Raw genomic sequence first — 21,229 nt, 5'->3', positions numbered from 1 at the left:
AGTTACCATTGGTAATAACTTGGTAAACATCGGTGAAGGAAAATATCGTGAGGAAACCGGAGTAATCCCTACAAGGCCTAGTTTACCCTCTGGGTTGGAAGGTCAGATGTCAGTCACTTTCGTAAAACTAGTGCTTACGCCAAATCTTGGGATTAGTTGTCAAGCGGACCCCAGGCTTCCATGAACCGTGGCAAAAATTCCGGGACAACGCGAGGAAGAAGTCGCGGTACCCAGAAAGTAAACAGGAATCACTACAATGGAAATTCAAAGACGAAAAGCCTCTTCGGAAGTTTACGGTTCGTCCATTGGCTAGCAAACTTATGGCGACAATTTTTTGGGATGCTGAAGGGATTTTACTAATAGGTTATTTACCTAAGAAAACGACAATGAATGTTGATTATCACGCAAATTTACTTTGCCAGCTGACGCCATAAAAGAAAAAAGGAGGGGCAAACTCCTCTGCTAGCTAGAGTTCAGATTTTACACGTAACGCACCTGTGCATACGTCTCGCACTACACAGGTAGCCATGGCCAGAGATGGCTTCGATGCCATCGACCACCCCCCTTAGAGCTCAGACTTAGCCCCCTGTGACTATTGCCTGTTCAGACTTTTAAAGAAAGATCTCAGGGGGTGAAAATTTTCTATTGATAACGAGATGATAGCCGCGGTGAACGAATGTTTTGACGGCAAACAGATTTTTCTTTTAAAAGGTTTAATGTCGCTATTTGACCTTCTTCTTCCTCGCGTTGTCGCGGCATTTTGCCACGTCTCATAGGAGCCTGGGGTCCGCTTGACAACTAATCCCAAGATTTGGCGTAGGCACTAGTTTTTACGAAAGCGACTGCCATCTGACCTTCTAACCCAGAGGGTAAACTAAGCCTTGTTGGGATTAGTCCGGTTTCCTCACGATGTTTTCCTTCACCGCAAAGCGACTGGTAAATAACAAATGATATTTCGTACATAAGTTCGGAAAAACTCATTGGTACGAGCCGGGGTTTGAACTTTGAACCCGCGACCTCCGGATAGCAAGTCGCACGCTCTTACCGCTAGGCCACCAGCGCTCTGTCGCTATTTGACAAATGTAATAAATGCATTTCAGTTGAAGGAGATTATATAGAAAAATAAAATACCCATCTACGTCTTTTCTTTCATAGTAATGTAGATTACTTTTCAGCCACCCCTCGTAAGCTTCAGCATAGACTTGTTTCAGACTACTTTGGAGGCTTTCAACCAGTTTGTGTATGTTCGTATCGGACTTCATCATTTGCGTAGTGACAAATGGCTCACAAGGAAAGGTACCCAACTGTCCGGTTCCGATTTGATTTATATTTATATATGTTATAGAGTAGTCTAAAATAACGGACACGTATTTTTTTTAGCTGCCCAAACTCAACCTATTGGGAGAAATTGTCCTCCAAAGTACTAAAAAGTTACTAAATCTTCTAACTCCTATAGAAAGTGATGCTCAAGCAACTTGCAAGTTAATGGCTTGTTTGAGTATATGTTTGAGAACAGGAAAAAATTATGTACACGTGTTTTGTTATATCTGCTTAAACTCCAGTTTTCCTAAAAACTTGCGGCTTGCTTGTCACTTAGTTTTGTTTTTTCTGTTGTTTTTTTTTTTTTGTTTAATATGTTTAAAGACTAATCCTTGCTTTGGCTCTATGTACATTGCTTGCCGATGTTCGTAGTTTTTTGGCCACACCCCCAACAGATAGACGGGGCTTTCTACTGAACGCTTGAGAACGTCTGCGTGACCCGGTTTTCGGCCGCTTCTCGATGCATCGCAAAAGGAGTATTCTTTGCCGTACTTTCGTATTGCTATACGTACGGCTCCGATGCTGACTCCCACCGTATTCGCCAACTCTTTTAACGTTATGTTAGGGATTGGACACCATTTGTGCACGATTGATGACGATTGTTTTACGCTTTTTGGAAGAAATGCCTCGCATTTTGTGTATTTTACAGAAATGCATTTTAAATAATTTACCGTATTTGTTGGTAACCATGGAAACAGGAAACCCACATTCAAACTTTTTTCTCATCATTATTAGTAAAGACATGGGAGCACTACTATTTAGTATACGTGCTTATACTTTCTAGAATACCCGATATTACACATCACATATTTTTGTCCATTCAATTATTGGATTTTGTTTCTAAATGGCAAAGCCACGGGGGTTTGCCGGGCCTACAAGTTCTGCAACACTAAAAATCAACGAGCCACTAGTTTTATATCCCGTCCGGTTTAGGGTTCCGTGGTCAACTAAGAACCCTTATAGTTTTACCATGTCCGTCCGCGGCTTAACTCAGCGATCAGTGACTTAACTCAGTAAAGTCAGAAGTAAAATTATTGTTAAATGCGCAGTTATCCTCCAGCCTAATATTATGGAAACTTTATGTACACTCCTATACGAGTATCCATTATCTACGACTATCTATTGCCTGCAAATCTTATCTTTAATATTGACATATCTGTTTATCTATAAATGTATTGCCCCCATGCATCTACTACTATTGAGCTACTTTGTACATTGTCAAGTAAACAGATATTAAGTAAAGTTGTTCTAATTTATTTATGTGAAAAAATTGCTTCAAATAACCCTAATAATCTTTTGGCGACAATTTTTTTCGATGTTTGCACAACAACTTTTCGTTGGAAATTCTGTAGCTACGAGGGTTGTTTGAGAAGTAACTTGGTTTGATATAAAAAAATAATAATATTGCAAAAGTATTTATTTTATTTCTTTACGAAATCCCCACGAGACTCTACGCACTTGTCCCAACGAATCTGCAACTTCTCTATGCCTTCAAGGGCCTCGAAATACGCATTTTTTCCCCGTATTTCGCTCTGAGAGAAATGTTTTTAGTTTCGGGAAGAGGTGAGAGAGGGCGTGGGAGAAGTTCAAATCGTAACTCCGACAATTTTTGTGCAGCGACACGACTTGAATGCACCAGAGCATTGTCATGGTAAAATACCACTTTATTTTTTGCGAAACCTGGACGTTTTGCAGCTATTGCCGCCTGTAACTGATCCAAAAGTGATGCACTGTATGCTCCAGCTATAGTTTTCCCCTTAGAAAGGTACTCAATTAAAAGTATTTAATATTTGCGTCCCAAAACACAGACGCCATCACTTTTCCAGCAGACGAAATGAGTAGTTCAACGTCAAAGTAAAGGGGCACCTTTTTCGTGACTGTTTGCGAATTCATTTATTCTCCATTCTCCTAAACCTCTCCCTTTCCATATTACTATTTTGGCGTCTCGCCATTTTTCGGCATTTGTTCGTCTTGGTCTTATAAAGTTCTATGTTTTCTAAGCCGGCGTTTTGGAGATATCTAACCCGCATTTCATAATTTTTATTGAGGGCATCACGAGCATGCTTTATTAAACTATTCCATGTTTTTGAACGTTTTGCTTGTCCGATAGTGCTCTTAGCCGTTCTTGTCACTGATGTTTTTATACTCTACCACTCTTTGTCAATATTGTTGGATGGGACATATATGCAGAGCTGTCTTGTCACTTCTCGTTTATAGATCATTTCAGTATAGGTGTCTTTAAGTTTGTTCGTGTCCCACTTTATATGCTTTTGTTTAGCGTTCTGAATTGTCCTTTAAAGAAGGAACAATTAAGAAGTGATCAGAATCGCAGTTAGCACCTCTGTATACTCTCACATCTTGAACGTTAGACAGTGTACGCTTGCTGAATAACGCGATCTATTTGGTTGTGCTGAGCCCTACCTGGAACTTTCCACGTACCTTTGTGGATCTGTTTGTGGGGGAATTTTGTATTAAATACGAAAATATTGTTTGCTATTGCAAATTTGCATAATAATTCTCCGTTTTCATTGAAGTCACGCAGCACACTAAGGGCACTTTGCAGCATAGCTTCGGAAGCTCCTCGTAAAACTTTTCTTTGACATCGTTTGTTGCGTCCCCTATAGGGGAATATGCACAAACAAGTGTTGCATTGTAGAGCTTTCCTTTTATTCGTAATTTGCATAGTCTGTCACTAGCTGGTTCGAAGCCTAGTACACAACTTCGGAGTTTCTTGCTGATGATGAAACCAGCACCGCGGAGTCTCTGGTTGTCAGCACAGCTGTAATGCAGTATGTACTTAGCCTTATATATAGAAACAGTTCCTTGCCACCTAAATCTCTTTGAGAGATTAGGTTGAGTTTGTATTTCTCGACTTCACGACCAACTTCGTCCACCTTTCCAGCTCGTAACATGGTTTCCACATTCCATGTACCAATTCGTAGGCTAAATCGTTTTTCCTTAAGTCTTTGTTGAGGTCTTTAGTTATATAGCAATCCAGATTCCTCTGTATTGGCCTTCGGAACGTTTAGGTTTTTACATTGTAGGGGTTTTGGCCCCACGAAGTAACCTCCTACTTTACATGGGCTTGGGACCGGCAGTGCGCGAGATGGAACACAGGCGAGGTCATAATAAAGTGTAACTCAAAAAATATTAATTAATTTATACGTAAGTAATTTCTACGTCTGGTTTGATTTATTGCCCGTATTGGATATACACACTGTATAATATCGCCATCTAATTTTAGGATTATTAAACCTTTTCTTGTCGCATACGAAGCAATATATAATATATATGAGTTATCATATTCAACTCTATTGACAGCTATTAAAGTTGAAATTTAAACAAGTAATTTTTTATGACAGGGGTAAGAGCTAAAAATACATTTTATTTGTGCTTTTATCTACTTTTGTGGCTATGGTCAGGTCAACAGGTCAGTCAAGTCCAATTTTACGTTCTGAAATTATAAATAGCAGTAGGGTGGCAGGGCAGTTTTCATACGCTAATAACTAAAATGTAATAATAATATTTAATGTCATCTCCTTGGATTTCACGGGCCTATAAATTCCGGTCTTTTGATAGGCTTGCGTGGGGATATAGATCCAACACGTAGAGGCCCCTTGGAGAGATTTAATGTCATGTAGAACGCCTGCTGGAACCCGTTCACAGGCGCAACAATATTTACCCATGAACCGGTCGCAGCATACATTGGGACTATTGTAGAAAAAGTGAACAGTAAAACGGTCTATGGATTGAAGTTTGGGTGGACAATGAGACTAGGTTATTGCAAAGACGTCCGGACACCTGAGGCTTTTTTATTATGTCACTTATTCATTCGAACCAATTACTATAAATGAGTTATACTTTTAAAATTCTGACGTTTATAATTTAATATTTTTGTGTATGTTTAAAATTGATTGTGTATTGATTGTTGATTGAATTGATTGATTGTTTAAATGCCGAATAGGTCTGTGTATGGAAGGTAGAGGCAAGGAACAGAAACTCCTTAGGCAGAATTGTAGCTGTTAGCTATAAATAATAGTTCCAAATCTCTCCAGAGTAGCGCTATAGTATTTAAAAACCTAGGCGTTATTGACCGATTACGAAGTAAAGTGCGCAGTCTATGATTAGATTTTTTTCTCAAGTATTGTAGGTATTGTAGCGCCACCTATTCATGGTTTTTTGTCGGACACTTTTCAGTATATGGAGATTTTGTTCCTTGCCTCTACTTTCCATAGGTCTGCCTTCTGGTGCCTTCGATGCCTAACCTGTCAAAAAATTACAAAATGGCGGACGAATGTTTGATATTTCGCTTAAAATTTAGTTTTTTTCTTCGCAAGTATGATGAAAAACATTGTGTGTAAAAATGTAACACAACTCCGGGGGTAAGAATATTACAAACTCGGGTCTTAAATTACCACCCTCGCCCTCGTATCCAAAATTTCACTTACCCCCCGCTATAGATCATAAGTTCTGTCACAAACGTTTTGACTGATATAATCTATGACGAATTTGATGACGACCGGTTTGGCCTAGTGGGTAGTGACTCTGCCTACGAAGCTGATGGTCCCGGGTTCGAATCCTGGTAAGGGCATGTATTTGTGTGATGAGCATGGATATTTGTTCCTGAGTCATGGGCGTTTTCTATGTATTTAAGTATTTATAAATATTTATATAATATATATATCGTTGTTTAAGTATCCTCAACACAAGCCTTATTGAGCTTACTGTGGGACTTAGTCAATTTGTGTAATAATGTCCTATAATATTTAAAAAAAAAAAAAATCTAACACAAAGCTTTTAATAATCAAATATAGCCATGATTTGAAAGCTTGTTTTGTATTTATAAAACGTAATATAATTTGTTTTAAATTTTGGTCGCGATTTTATTAACAATTTATTTACTTTAGGATTGTCGTTAGACGCCAATACGTGGCAGGATTGTGAAAAAATGCCCTTTACAAAAGAGAGTAAATATCAGTATGACTTTAATAAAATATTTACAACTGTTAATTTGTATGAAACTTCTTTATTTGTCCCACAAGTCTGTACCAGCAGTTAGTTCTCTGACAAATCTTTTCTTAAGATAATTAACACCCTTCAAACTAAGGGTACCTTTCGGTAACATATTTTTATTTGACTGTCATACAATAAGTAGATTTGGTAACCCATGTACAGTAGCAATGATGTCAGTCCAATTAACATGAAATATGTATCAAAATAAAGATAATAGTACATTATTGCAGAGGCCGGGAAAGAGCAATTCGTGGTTGAGTTTCGATTTTGTCGGACGACGCGAAGCGGCTATAATTATTGGTTGATTGCGTTTTTCTAAGTGGACACGTGTTTTTAACTTTATTTGACATTTTCACGACAATTCCAAATTAATATTAAGTAGGTTTATATTCAATTGTTTGAAATATTTTTCTTTGCACCAGACGATCCATTTTAATTTTATTATTTTTAATTTATAATGTAATGTTTGACGATCATGATGAGAAGATAAACATATGAATGTATGTAGTAAATTTATAGTGTAATTTTAATCGTGAAATAAAGAAATCTAAATCTAAAAAGTAAAAAACAGTACAGTAATAACTACCCGTCCGCTAAAACACGACAGTAATGGTTGGATTTTTTTTTATTTGAGTTTGACATATAATGAACTTCCCATACTATTTTTGCTACAATAAGGTGAACATTTCCAAGCATATTGGAGAAAAATACTTATGCGTTTATGCAAGATTCAAACATAAATAAATAATAATAAATGAACAATGAAAAGTTGGTTAAAAGACGAGAAAGAATTTGGGACGAGTACCGCCGTAACTGGGGGACCTAAAGCTCAGAGCGTTAGCCGCGTAGACTGAAAACGCCGCGCCGGTTCGATTCCTGCCTCGGCCACTGAAGGGCGTGAGAGAATGGCGGGTGTACCTAAATAAAACTAAATGAAAAGCATACCATATTTTTGTACCTAATTTGTACTATTTAGTACCTCGTTTAAAAAAATTTGTACCTCACGGTACGTAAAGTTATCATCAAAAAACAGGTCACCCGCCATCCTGACAGTCAGAATGGCGGGTGTACTTTATTACGCTATGTTCCCGTGGTTATTGATAAATTCTATAAAAGCCAAATTTTTGTACCTTTTGTACCTTCATATTCAATTATAATATGAGCCATTTTATTTGTGTTTTCCAAGTTTTACTCATTTTATATTTTGCTTGCTATTACAATTGTGCAGGCGTTATAATTTTTCAAGTTATCGATTTAATTTTTAAGAAAAAACGCTAAGGTACAATTATTTTTATTACGCCAGAATTTAGTACCTTTAATGTTTAATCTGTTAAGTTAAAATAACTCGGAAAATCGTGTCTTAAAAATGATTTTTCTTAGGAAGATTTCTTTGAATTAGCGCCTAGCCTTTTTTAACACTAAGGTACAATTATTTTTATTACGCCAGGATTTAGTACCTTTAATGTTTAATCTGTTAAGTTCTAATAGCTCAGAAAATCATGTCTTAAAAATGATTTTTCTTAGGAAGATTTCTTTGAATTGGCGCCTAGCCTTTTTTAAGACATGATTTACTGAGTTATTTGAACTTAACAGATTAAACATTAAAGGTACTAAATCCTGGCGTAATAAACATAATTGTACCTTAGCGTTTTTTCTTAAAATTGAAATCGATAATTTGAAAAATTATAACGCCTGCAAAATGGTAATAGCAAGCAAAATATAAAATGAGTAAAACTTGGAAACCAAAAATAAAATCGTATTATAATTGAATATGAAGGTACAAAAAAGGTACAAAAATTTGGCTTTTATAGAATTTATCAATAACCACGGGAACATAGCGTAATAAAGTACACCCGCCATTCTGACTGTCAGGATGGCGGGTGACCTGTTTTTTAGGGTTCCGTAGCCAAATGGCATAAAACGGAACCCTTATAGTTTCGCCATGTCCGTCCGTCTGTCTGTCTGTCTGTTTCTGTTTTTTTTTAGGCTACCTCCCCTACACGTAAAGTGGGGGTGAAATTTTTTTTTCGCTTCAACCCTAGAGTGTGGGGTATCGTTGGAAAGGTCTTTCAAAACTAATAGGGGTTTTCAAAAAAATTTTTTTGATAAAGTGAATATATTCGGAGATAATCGCTCCGAAAGAAAAAAAAAATATGTCCCCCCCCCCCTCTAACTTTTGAACCATAGGTTAAATGAAAGCTATAGCGGACATGATCAGTTTAGCTGTTTTTGAGTTATCGCAAAAAGTTTTCCCTTCATAGTAAAAAGACTTATTTTAATTAGGTACTGATTATGCAAATTTGCCTATTTGTTTAACTCAGGTGAAAGGTACCGTTTCATCCCTTGGTTAACAATTTACTATACTTTAAGCTCCAGTTTAGCTTATTGTGACGGAAGAGTAACTACGGAACCCTACACTGAGCGTGGCCCGAGATGCTCTTGGCCGGTTATTGGTGATAACTTTAAGTACCGTGAGGTACAATTTTTTTTAAAGGAGGTACTAAATAGTACAAATTAGGTACAAAAATATGGTATGGTTTTCATTTAATTTTATTTAGGTACACCCGCCATTCTGACTCTCACCTGAAGGGCTTGCTCACTTTTTCTTTTAGTTTATAATTTATACAGGATGTAACAAATATATGGGGATAGTGTGGATCCGATTAAGGGCATTTTCGGTATCATGTTCTGATTAGGAAAAAGTAGAAGATAAATCTTACTGACGCGAAAAAATTTGTCACACTACTATTCTACAGTAGTAGTATGACTTAAAAAACAAATCAAAATATTTTGATAGAAAATGTTTGATTTGTTCCCTAGCCATATCAAATGAAAAAAGGAAATCGCCTCAAAGTTTTTGCGAAAATCGAGGGTCAGACTCGCACTTGATTGTTTTTAATAGTAGTTATAATATAACAATATTAATAATGTATGTACACATATGACAAGAATGAGTATACATATAAGAGGAAACCTGAAAGTTTCACACATAGTAGAAAAAGTAAGGCCGAAGCGCATAGCGTGGTACGGTCATGCTCATGAGATGCGAATGGATTAAAGAGTCGTGCGACGTGAAAGGTGTTGCGAATGAATGTGGATGGAAGTTAAATGAAAAGAAAACCGAAAAAGTAAAAGGCGGATTGACTGCGTGAGAGAGAGGTATGGAAGAATAAGTTTTTGATTAAAATTCATTTTTGGTACAAGCTTTTGTTGCTGACTGTACTTTTCATATCACGGGCAACTAACACTCATTTAGACATTTCTAAAACCCCCAAACACAATTAGATAGCGTTGTTTCATCACAAAGTTCATATGGCCACCTCAGATCAGCTCGATGGTGATATTGCATTGTCACTTGAATGCAAATTTTCAGCTTAATCGAAAATCGGGAAGTGGGTCAAATTTAGCTTCCAAGATTTTACACTAACTAAATAACAGACATAATAACATTACAGGGCAAGTTATATAAAAGCTTGTTCATGCTGCGCCGATCCCAAGTGAATGGGATAAGAGCAAGCGAATGATGATGTCGAACATTTAGCGCCAATAGCGCCATTTTTTTTCTGTATGCGTAATTTCAGTTAATTCATTATTCCTTCCAGTTGATTTTGTCTAAAGTAGGTTAACTTTAGTAAAATTGGACATAATTATATACAATATGTAACATGATTGTAATTGTCTGTAGGCTGGACCAGAGATGACATGGGTCGTCGCGGAGCATGTGGCAGGCGGCGCTGGCGAGATATCCGTGACGAAAGGCCAGCAAGTAGAAGTGGTGGAAGGCTGGCCAGCTCGCGCCGAGTGGTGGGTGGTGCGCGTGCCGGGCGAGCCACCACAGGAAGGCGCGGTGCCCGCACACGTGCTCAAGCCGCAGCCCCAACACCATCCGCAGCAGAAAACCTCGCCATCTAGGCGCCCTCTTAGCCAGCCGTGTGAAGAAGTATTAGGTAAGTTATTTTTAAACCGTGTGTTCTATCATTGCTCACCTAGACAGATAAAAGTAACTCCATAATAGACCTACGGATGTAATTAAACTTATGTATGTGACATATAAAGTAGACTACGCATAGTTTTTATAACATCAAGTATTATAACAAATTATAGTATTTATAACGCTCCAAGTGGGCTTGTTAAGCCCGTTTGTGACGCGTTGGAGGTGGACCGTCGAGGAAGAGGTGTGTCGGTATTGCGGTGAGCCGTTCTCCCTATCTTCGGCGGCCGAGGTGGGATCGCAGGGGAAGAGGCGTGATGGTATCACGATGCGCCACTCTCCCTATCCCCTGCGAACTTGGCGGGGCCGTTCCGCAGTAGCGGCGTTGGTGGGGCTGCAGAGGAAGAGGAGTGTCGGTGTTACGATGTGCCGTTCTCCCTGTCCTCTGCAGCCGAGTTGTGGTTTGCGGCAGAACCATAGAGCTGATCTGTCACCGGGCGCCGGAGAATTTTCTGGCGCCCGTGGCTTCCTTGTGGCGGGCTCGGGGGGGTCCGCTACAGTGCACAACGGAAGCCGAGGAGGAAGGTGCGTCAAACCATTTGGCGCGCCTAGCGTGAAGGGCCTTCGGGCATTCGCGTAGAAGCCGCTCGAGGGCGGCTGCCGCCGGTGAGGTCGCGGATGAGTACGCAAGCGTTCTCGTAACCCCACCATTAGGGCGGTGAGGTGGCATATGGGGGGTTTTTTTAGTGGGTATACCGTGGGCCTCATTCGCCTAGACGGGAGTCCCACATAACCACTCGGGTCACCCCCCGCACCCGGGTGGTATGCGGAATAAAAAATAAATAAATAAATAAAATAACTTTATTTAGCTACATGATAGCTCACAACTGCTTACAAGTAATAAATGATACAAGGTGAACTTACCATTGTAAATAATTTATAAACAAGTTTTAAGGTAAATGCAATGAAACATTGAGTAAGCGTCATCTGATCCCCGTACTAGTAAAAACTGTATCACGGTGGATCAGGATTCCCCTTGTCGTTGTTTACATTAATGTGTAATTATTATAACTATTTAATATTAATATAACATGACTTTTCTTATCGTTAGATATGAGCGTAAGTTAAAGTTAAACACAAAAGAAATAAAACTGTTGGAAGTAGCAGACAACTAATTAGTACGCGACAGTCGCACCAACGCAAAAGGACGCATGTCACTAAGGACTAGCGCTAACATACGACCCTCCGCTGCAACGCGGCACGGCAGTGCGTATAACTAGTAAACAAGTAGTATATGCAAAGCAAGCCGATCAACTTATTAAGGATAAATTATACTATTAACCAATAATTATTTGCTATTGACTCTTCCGATTATTTAACTAGGTGAGTATGTGTAGGGTTGGTAGTGTATCAGTTTGTTTTATGTATTCATGTGGTTGTATGTGTGTGTATGTGTGTGTGTATGTGTTTGAGTGAGTGTTTTGTGTGTGTATGTGTGCCTGGCCATTTACTTAGTAATTAGTTGTTCCGTGTTTTCATAGTTCAGTGATTTCATGTATTTTTCCAACATCAATTTACAGGGATATCTTGTAAGTTGTCGTAAATTTATCTTTTTGTTTACTTTGTTGTAAATAGTTGGACCTAGAACAGTTATGAATCTCTTAGCGAACTTAGTTTTGCATTTAGGAACCACGTATACAATGTCATGTCTTCTTCGTGATGCTGAAAAAGCTGGTTGATTTTTGTGTTGCGTCAAAAGGAGATGTTTAATAAACAATTGCCTTACTGTTAGAACACAGGAGTCATTGTAAATAGATGTGGTTGGGTAAAGAAAGTTTTTAAATAACATGACTTTTAATACCGCCCTTTGTGATCTCTCTAGCTTAAGCATGGTCGTTTTAGCTGCACCTCCCCAAATATTGATGCAATAACATATGACGGACTGGCACAGTGCATAATAAATTGAGATTAAGAGTCTCTGGTCACACACATGTCTTAACGATTTGAAAACGTAGATCATTTTCCGAACTCTGTTGGTAAGACTGTTAATATGTTCTTGCCAGCGAAGGTTTTTATCTACTTGTAAGCCTAGATATCTTATTGATGTAGTCTCAGTAATCACATGGCAGTCACAGATTCTATTCCTATCACAGTCTACATGAGCCTTGATGGATATCGTATCCTCTGCAGGTCGATATTTATCTCTTATACTAAAATTGATGAGCTTAGTTTTAGTTAAGTTAAGCGTAAGTAAATTTTGAGTTAACCATTGTGTGACTAAATCGAAACCCTTTTGAGCAATATTATTAACTTCTGACCAAGATTCTCCGTAAAATACTATCACAGTATCATCAGCAAAGGTTATTATTTGTGCGTTGGTGAGTTTAAGTCTACAGAGATCGTCTATATACACGAGAAAAAGGGTTGGCCCAAGGACACTGCCCTGAGGCACACCATAATTAATAGGTTCTTCTGTACTATATCGGTCTCCCACTCTTACTGCCTGAGTCCGGTCGGTCAAGTAGTCCTGGAAAAGTTGCAACGGTAAACCACGTATTCCTTTATTTTCTAACTTTTTAATAAGTAGTGGAATGCATTTTCCCCTCTAGAAAAAAAAAGGCAGATACCTACCTTGCGATCTCAACACTACTACTATACTTACCTGACTTACTCCTAACGAAGAATAACTAGTATTACAATGAACTTGAGATTTGGTGTGTATTTGTGATTTTGATGGAATGTTTTTCGGTTTTGCAATATTTAGGGTTGTGGTTTTTGGAGGTCCTTTTGTTGAAATGCGGAACATCTGTCATCGGGGCTGCATTTCAAAACTTTTTACGGGTTGACCGTTGAAAATTTAATTGTATAAATTTCAGTTACTATTAAAACAAAATAGAATAACATGCTTTTTGTTTTATGGTACAAAATGCTCCATGTTGCATAGCCTAGCGTAGTAGGATTGCAGATTCCATTTTCTTGTACAAACTGATGAGGTTCAAAATAGGTTGTCCACAAATATTAGAGCTTCTGTCTTTCCGTGCTCCATCTCGATCTCCCCGAAAACCCATTACTCCTCTCTGTCCCCCTCTTAGACGAACTGTTCTTGGCAGCAACTCACCCATACCGCGGTTATGTAAGATTCTAAATGCATGCAGCGATCATACGGATATACACTGATTAGCTAAGCAAATTCAAAAAACTAGTACATAATTATCTATCCACAAGTAGTATATTGAAACATGTGTAGTAAAAAACATTGGATTATAATTGTTAAGTTTTATTTGTCGGGTCTTTTTTGTTTTTTCTTTCTATGAAATGCATGCTGTGTCTACCTTTAAGTGATTGTTGCACTTAGAATATCACTAAAAGTGCTTGTATGTATTATTTTCTTTCTGTGCTAGTGTAAATAGTTGTCGGTAAACCTTATAAAAAAAAGCTCAAGCTGCGGTGTAGCGATGAAGGCTGCGTCGTCGGCAAACAGCAAATTGTCAATGAATAAATCGTCTCGTTTTTGCTTAGACGTGAGTAGCGATACATTGTTAAGTTTTCCGTCAGCCCTCGTATGAAGATGGGTACCCTGTTGGTCGCCACCGAAAGCAGTTTTTAGCAGTAACGAGAAGAATATACCAAACATGGTAGGTGCCAATACGCAGCCTTGCCGAACACCTCATCGCATAAAGAAGGGGTCAGACACGGTACCGTCGAACACCACTGCACCTTGCATACCCTCGTGAAACGACTTCACAAGACTCAATAGTTTTGGTGGGCATCCAATGTGTTCCAGTACGGAATAAAGCCCCTCCCTGCTGACTGTTTCGAAGGCCTTATTCAAGTCAACGAACGCAACAACAAGAGGAGTTCTCTGCTCTCTACACTTTTCTTGAATCTGCCGAAGTGTAAATATAATATCTGTTGTGGAACGCTGGGCACGGAACCCACATTGACTTTCGGGATATACGCGATTGGCAAGTTGCTGTAGCCTCGAAAGTACTACCCGCCCGAACAATTTGCCCACGATACTAAGGGGAGAAATGCCCCGGTAATTGTTGCAATCACCGCGTACCACCACTGCCTGGACTCTTTCTGTGTTTCAATTGTTTCACAGCCTTATGAAATTCCTCTATAGAAGGGGGCACATCTAGTTCGATCCAAGTTGCTAGTATTGGCGTGTGTACTAAAGCCTATAGCAATTGGGTTAGAATACAGTTCGGTGTAATGTTCCACCCATCGTCAGAGTTGATGTCAGCTATCGGTTATGATAGTACCATCCAGTTCTTTAAGAGAGGCTGGTTTTTTAGGCACAGGACCTGCATGATACCCGAGTAAACACCACTGAAGTTACCGGCGTCAACGCTCTTTTGAATATTTGTGCACACATTCGTCCACAACACATTAGCAAAGTGTCGTTCATATCGCTGAAGAGTTGACGTGGGGTTTTTAAGGTCTTTTCGTGTTTCCAGAGTAGGCTTCAGTGCAGCTTCACGCTTGGAGTCAAACAGAGGTTTTAAATGCTCTGCGTTTTCAGCGAACCAATCCTGGGTCTTAGTTTCCTGGTAACCGTAAACAGCAAGCTGTATCCGTCAATAGCGTTCTGACGCTCCTCCACATGTCGTCTACTTGTGCATTCTCACTCCATGTTGACTGCGCGCGCTCTACCAACTCCCCAAATTCACTGACCATTTGGTCATTCCTGGTATTCAGAACATTGTCTTTCTTCTTACCAGGAGGTCTGGACGAATGGATTTTCTTCTGAGTGAAGGCAACGCGCGCTACCACCAAGGAGTGATCGGTGTCACATTCTGCACTGTGAAAGGTTCTGGTGTGGAGTGTCTCGCGGAGGTATTTCTTTCTGGAGAGGATCATATCCAGCTGATGCCAATGACCCGAGCAAGAGTGTTTCCATGAAACTGCGAGATACTTTGCCCTTAAAATATGATTGGTGACGCACAGTAGGTTTCTAGAACAAAACTCTAGCAGACGCTGACCATTTTCATTTTGTTTTCCAATACTATGTTTACCGATACAGTTCAGCCACGCATCACGGTCTTGACCGACTCTTGCGTTAAAATCACCTAGAATATACAGGCGATCGGCAGATTTTACATCGCGCACTGTTTCATGGAGCTGATCGTAAAATCGATCCTTGACCTCGTCCGCTGATGTTAGTGTTGGTGCATACGCGGAGATGACTGTAACGAAGCCGCTGGTTGTGTTAACTCGCAACACAATAATACGCTCCGAGACCCCATGGGGCTTTTCGATTGCTTTAAGCAAATCGTTGCGAACGGCGAAGTCAACACCGTGTTCACGAACAGCATCAATCCCCTTGCCGCGCGTATCGTACCTATAGCAGGTTGTTAAATCACGTTTTAGATTACTTTCCGTTCAAGTCATCGCGGATATGGGTATATTCGGTATCAATGCATTAATTATGATGCCCTGAATACACATATGAAATGTCAAGCGTGATAATGGTAAGGTCGTAACTGTGACGACATAAAGTCGGAGGTACCTATATACATACATAACCATATCCAAGATGACTTGTGCGAAATTCGATTCTTAGAATCTTTTCTTTATATAAATAATAAAGTTTTACTTTTAGACCAAGTACCGAGTGACTACTTCTTTTATTTTTATCGCTGTGTGACCGTGCCTGAACAATGAGTTTCTTTTTCATGCACGTTTAGCAAAATTTATAACGGAATGCTCTTCTTTTAAGTTTTCAAATTTATTCGTTCATCCCATCTTTGTGTACGCACGCCGAATCCCATGATACGGTATACTCGAGAAACGTTAAATAACGGTATTGTTACATTAAATGAAGCTAACTTTATTGCTCTTTGGAGGTATCTTCAGAAGAAAGATTTATTGAGGACCTCTTATTCATTTTGTGACTACTACATTATGTTTATACACTAAAAGCCGACACTTACCACACAATAAATCATTTATGCAAATTAACATATTACTGCATTTGCTATATAAATCAGCCTCTTGCTCTGTTTCTATGCATTTTTGTTTCCCACGGATATTTTTTAATGTTTTTTTACAAGACTTGCATTTAATGTTTTCCATTTTCCACTACAAAATGCAAAAAACAAATGCAGATAATATTATGTGTCAGATGTTATCAAAGCTGACACGTCATCGTTGATGCACTCCAAATAGGTTTATTAGAAGAGTTTGTATACCTACACACTAATCTTCAAACTGCACTGGTACTTCTATCTGTACATATAATGCCAGTGACTACTTATTGGAGAATCGTTTTTTTTTTGACATGAAGCACGAACATTTGTGCAAATATTTTTATATCTGTATGTAGTGGGAATTAGTGGCTACTCATGCATATTTTTTTTGGAGGTGTACCTCCGCGAAAAGTAAAAAAAAATTGGAAGGAAAAAAATATTTTTATTTTTTGCAATGAAGTTTAAGGACAGGATGCTGGTAAAAAATATGCATTTTGTAGTTTTTTTTTATTGTTATCAAATATAATTTTGTTTGGTTCACGTAACTTGAATCGTTTATAAAATATGACACTTTCAATGATACCCTAATTATTTTACGTTATCCTGAATAACTCGCAAACAAAAGACAATCGAGGTCTGATGTTAAGCATGGAGGGTCCTTAGGACCTAACAGTACACTACCAGAAATATCGACAAAATCCGACGTTGGGGGCACGTCTTGTTCGCTTCGCCTGCTAGACCCTTTAATCGCTTTTGTAGTTTGTTAATGGATCATCTTGGAGAAGAATGTTATCCAAGAGCGACGTTACAAGTTTACATCGCTGTTCTGCAGTTAATAAGAAACACTGACAAAAACTTGTACATCAGCTGTTTCTGACATCCCTCAGTATTCACATGACTAAGTTAAAATAAATAGGTATTTATGTGTAAAAAAAACTTAATCCCGATGGAACACCTCATGAATTTCATACCAAACCTCTGAGGACCTGAAATCACCATACAATAAAGGCATTGGAAGAAGCTGTGTGAGCTTCAGTGTAAAGTGTAATCTTATCCTATTGAAAACTCGCACGCCTAAGTACGCGTGATCAGAACGAGTTAAAGCACGCATTAAAATAAAGAGTGACGGCCTAATTAGTTCAGCTTTTTTCTATTCTAACACTTTGCCCCTCGTATCAAACAAAATATTGACTTGTAAGCCGCCTAAGTAGACCTAATATAATGTAGAAAGGGTTTTAAAAGAATTAAATCCAAATAAAAATATACTTTATTGTAAAACAAGTATACGAGTATGTTTATTGCTTTCAATTTTCTATACACAAGTAATAGACTAGGTGTTATAAGTGCTTCCAGCTTCTGATTCTCTTTGGAATTGTTCTTCTTTTTACCTGTGTTCATCTTTGTGGACAAAGTTCCGTTCAGCAATTGGTAATAAATATACATGACGAACTAGCTCTGCAAAATGACCCCACTCATATTGTGCCGCAGTGGGCGGCGCGTAAATATTGTGCCGCGGAGCTGTTTTGTTCGCAAATGGTGGCCCGTTGTCACAGTCGAAGTAAGAGGTATTCAAATTATGTATCTTTAACAAGTTCCAGTTATGTATCTTTAAAATAAACCGCCCAAGTAGACCTAATATTATGTTGGACGAAAGTACATACAAATACGGATGCATATGTAGATGTGCACGCACATACACATAGTTAGATAGATACGAATCTAACTCCAATAGAGATACGAATCAATTAGAAATAGCGCTCAGAAATTAGTTTCCTTAAATTGCTTTTTACTTTACTCTTTGCCTTGCCCGCTTAGCGGCTTTTCTGCTGACCGTATATAAACTAACATGGAAGCGCCAATATAATTGACCGCGATCCTTTTGACTAATCCATGTAGTGGGAAAGTGACTTTTACCTATATCGAAAAAAAACCTCCTTTCTTTCTTAACTAAAAATAAAAAATTGATTTAATTTAATACTGTTGTACTGGCCGATCAATACGGCGTGATTGTTAGCAATCAACAAAAAAGCAAGCGGTACTGTGATCAGCGGTGTAAGGTGTTACCAACTTTGAATAAATGTTATTATACTAGAAAGAAATTACAGAACGAGAGGGCAGATTGTATCAAAAAGTAATACACCTAGATCGTATATGTATAGTGAAAAATAAAAGGGGAGACTAAATAGGAGACATCTCATAAAATGCTTATCACATGTTAGTGACTAAGCCAATGTCGATCGTGACGATGAGGGTGATGCGGAACAGTAATTGTCATCTGACATGGATTGCTTTTGGTCTGCGGAATCATCTGAGGAAACTTTTGTCGATGTCTAGCCACATTCCCCCATGATAACAATTAGAAAACGAGGCGGACAAATAGCCGAGTAATCAAGTTTTGTCCCGCATCACTCTGTACAGACATATCAATACTTACAAATTATTACGTTTATAAAAAAAACCCTATTGATTGGGGTATGTACGGTTAACAAATTTCAGACAATTTATGTAATTTGGTATTGGGTATATATATCTTGTATCTCGTATAAATTTGCAATCTTTAAAAGGAGTAGAGGTTGTGTTTGGTATCTAATATCGAAACAAAATTGACTAAAGCATGTTCAGTTTTAAAATGGTTGAAATATGTACTCAATATTATTTTTGGCATTAATCTGTAACACAGCTCATTAATAAAACATAGGCCTCGTGACGTGAGGGATGGTATGTTAACTCATTGAGCGCGCTTCCAGAATGCAGTTCCCGCACGTACGTACAACCAGCTGCAAAACTGGACACATTATGAATGAATTCATTCACAAAGTGGCCTTTCAATGTTGTGGTTGAGTGTACATTCGTGAGCTTCTTACGGCATGTCAAAGTGGAGACGTAGTAGACGTCAGGTTATGCATTACCTACGTATGTCGCGACGCGACGTGGCTAGGACGGCGTCTTGTGAATTACGTGTCCCGCTCCGTTCCCATTATAAACAGTTATAAAGATTAGTTCATCTTAATGCAGTCGTAGTTACTACTATAACTCATATTTTAGACCCGGCAGCCCGTTTTGACGCGTATCTGTATCTATGTGATATGTCTGTATTCCCTTGACTTGTCTGAACTATTAAATGGGTGTAAACTTGTAAATGATTATTTACCGATTGATTTATCAGAACCTGTAGATTATTGTTATACTTAAACTGGGCTTGGTTCCTGTAAAGATACAAAAAATGGCGGCCGCAGATTGGAAAAAGCTTATGTTACAGAACATATGCGAATGAAAAATATTATGGAATATATGGGTTAGATATGATACATTTTAATGGCTATAGAAACCTACACTGAACTTACATTCCTTTTTATAATAGATTATTTTTAATAACAAGAGTCATAAACATAAATAACATCAAGCGAATGTTACGTAGCCGTGGAGCATTTGTAGATCTGTGAATGTGCATGTAGCCTTAGTAGTGAGGTGCGCGTTACGCGCTAGGCCTCTATTATGACGATAATGGGCGTGCTATTGGTGTGACCGGGCCTCACGCGCGCCGCGTGCGGTTTAGTCGGGCGGGCGGTCGAGACGCGCGCGCCCGCCCGCGGCTCGCTCCCGCTCCCGCTCTCGCGTTGCTCGCCTCTCGGCCTGACGCCGCACGCTGCACGCAGTCCCCCGTGCAACAGTCTGCAACACAGGCACGCCTCTCGGACCGCCCGGAAGCTGCTGAGACCTCGCGGATGCGTTCATTGCGACCTAACTTCCGGTGCGGACGCCTGCAATCGGTTTGCACGCTCGCTGTTTCATGTGATTACGGTTTGGACGTTAATGATACTATTTTTAAAAACATTTAGAAAAGTTAATGTAAAGTAACGTTAATAATTATCAATTAATTAGGACTATTTTGTGATTTAAAAAAATATGGCCACATGTTCGGATGCCGGTCATGGCAGTAACACTGATGGTGGTGATTCCTCTACTCTCTCTTCTAGTAATGGCAATAGCATAAAGACCATGTCCCTTCGAAGTGCTTATTACAAGATGTCAAAATATTTGTCCCACTCCACTGGAAATGGAACCCCCGGTGAGTATAATGAAATGTGTAAATGAATCCGCAGTATGTTGATTATTTAAAAAAGAAGTAAAACTGAAAATAAGTCAGTCATTTGTTGTACACCTAGTTTTCTAAATTATAATACTTTCAAAGCATGAGTTTTAATTATATATGTATTAGATCATCATAATCTCAAACTATTTCGCATTGAATTAGATTTCTAAACTTAAAAAAAAAAAAACACACACACACACACAACACTCATAAAACACAATATCCTGTACAGAAACCACCCAAATTTAATGAATATTATCATATAATAGTATAAATAAATAAATAATAAATAGATATTGACTTAGTCCCACGGTAAGCTCTAGAAGGCTTGTGTTGTGGGTACTCATACAACGATATATGAAATATACAAATACTTATATACATAAAAAACAACCATGACTCAGGAACAAATATCTGTGTTCATCACATAAATAAATGCCCTTACCGGGATTCGAACCCCGGACCATCGGCTTCACAGACAGGGTACCTACGCACTAGGCCAGACCGTTCGTCAATTGCTAAACAACAATAAACAACTGTATCTAATTAAACAATTGGGACTGATATTGCCCAATTTTTTCCACGCTCTACCGCTGTTCATTTACTGTTTACCATCGTGGGCTACATGCTTGAAATAGTCCCTTACTATAGAGGCCGGGAAACGAAGGGTTGCAGGCCAAGTAAATATAACATACGCGGCCGGCAACCCCGAGATTCTCGCCGAGATTTGTTTAGTACTTTTCTCCAACTTGCAATAAAAAAATTAAAAAAATTGTTGATTTGTTTTATTTATAGGTTTATACAGCTAAAAACAGATTACGAATCTACTACTATTTGATGGTTGAATGCCAAGACGTTGTATCACAATTTGACGTTTAAAAACAAAAGGAGATTGCTTTA

General features: G+C 38.7%; 1 protein-coding gene across 5 annotated transcripts in view; it reads left to right on the top strand.

Annotated features, from left to right (window-relative positions):
- Nucleotides 1-21,229, top strand: part of LOC133526768 (kalirin) — a 228,163-nt gene that overhangs the window by 121,491 nt on the left and 85,443 nt on the right. For all 5 annotated transcript variants that reach the window (XR_009800775.1, XM_061863506.1, XM_061863515.1 and 2 more), the window contains exon 28: nucleotides 10,019-10,280. Coding sequence is in view for 4 of the 5 variants with exons in the window: in XM_061863506.1 (XP_061719490.1) it covers nucleotides 10,019-10,280 (262 nt within the window). In the remaining variant the exon portion in view is untranslated. The remainder of the gene's footprint in view (nucleotides 1-10,018; nucleotides 10,281-21,229) is intronic.

This window comes from Cydia pomonella, chromosome 1 (assembly GCF_033807575.1).
Source record: "Cydia pomonella isolate Wapato2018A chromosome 1, ilCydPomo1, whole genome shotgun sequence".
Lineage (NCBI taxonomy): Eukaryota > Metazoa > Arthropoda > Insecta > Lepidoptera > Tortricidae > Cydia > Cydia pomonella.
This window is presented reverse-complemented; position numbering and strand designations above follow the sequence as displayed.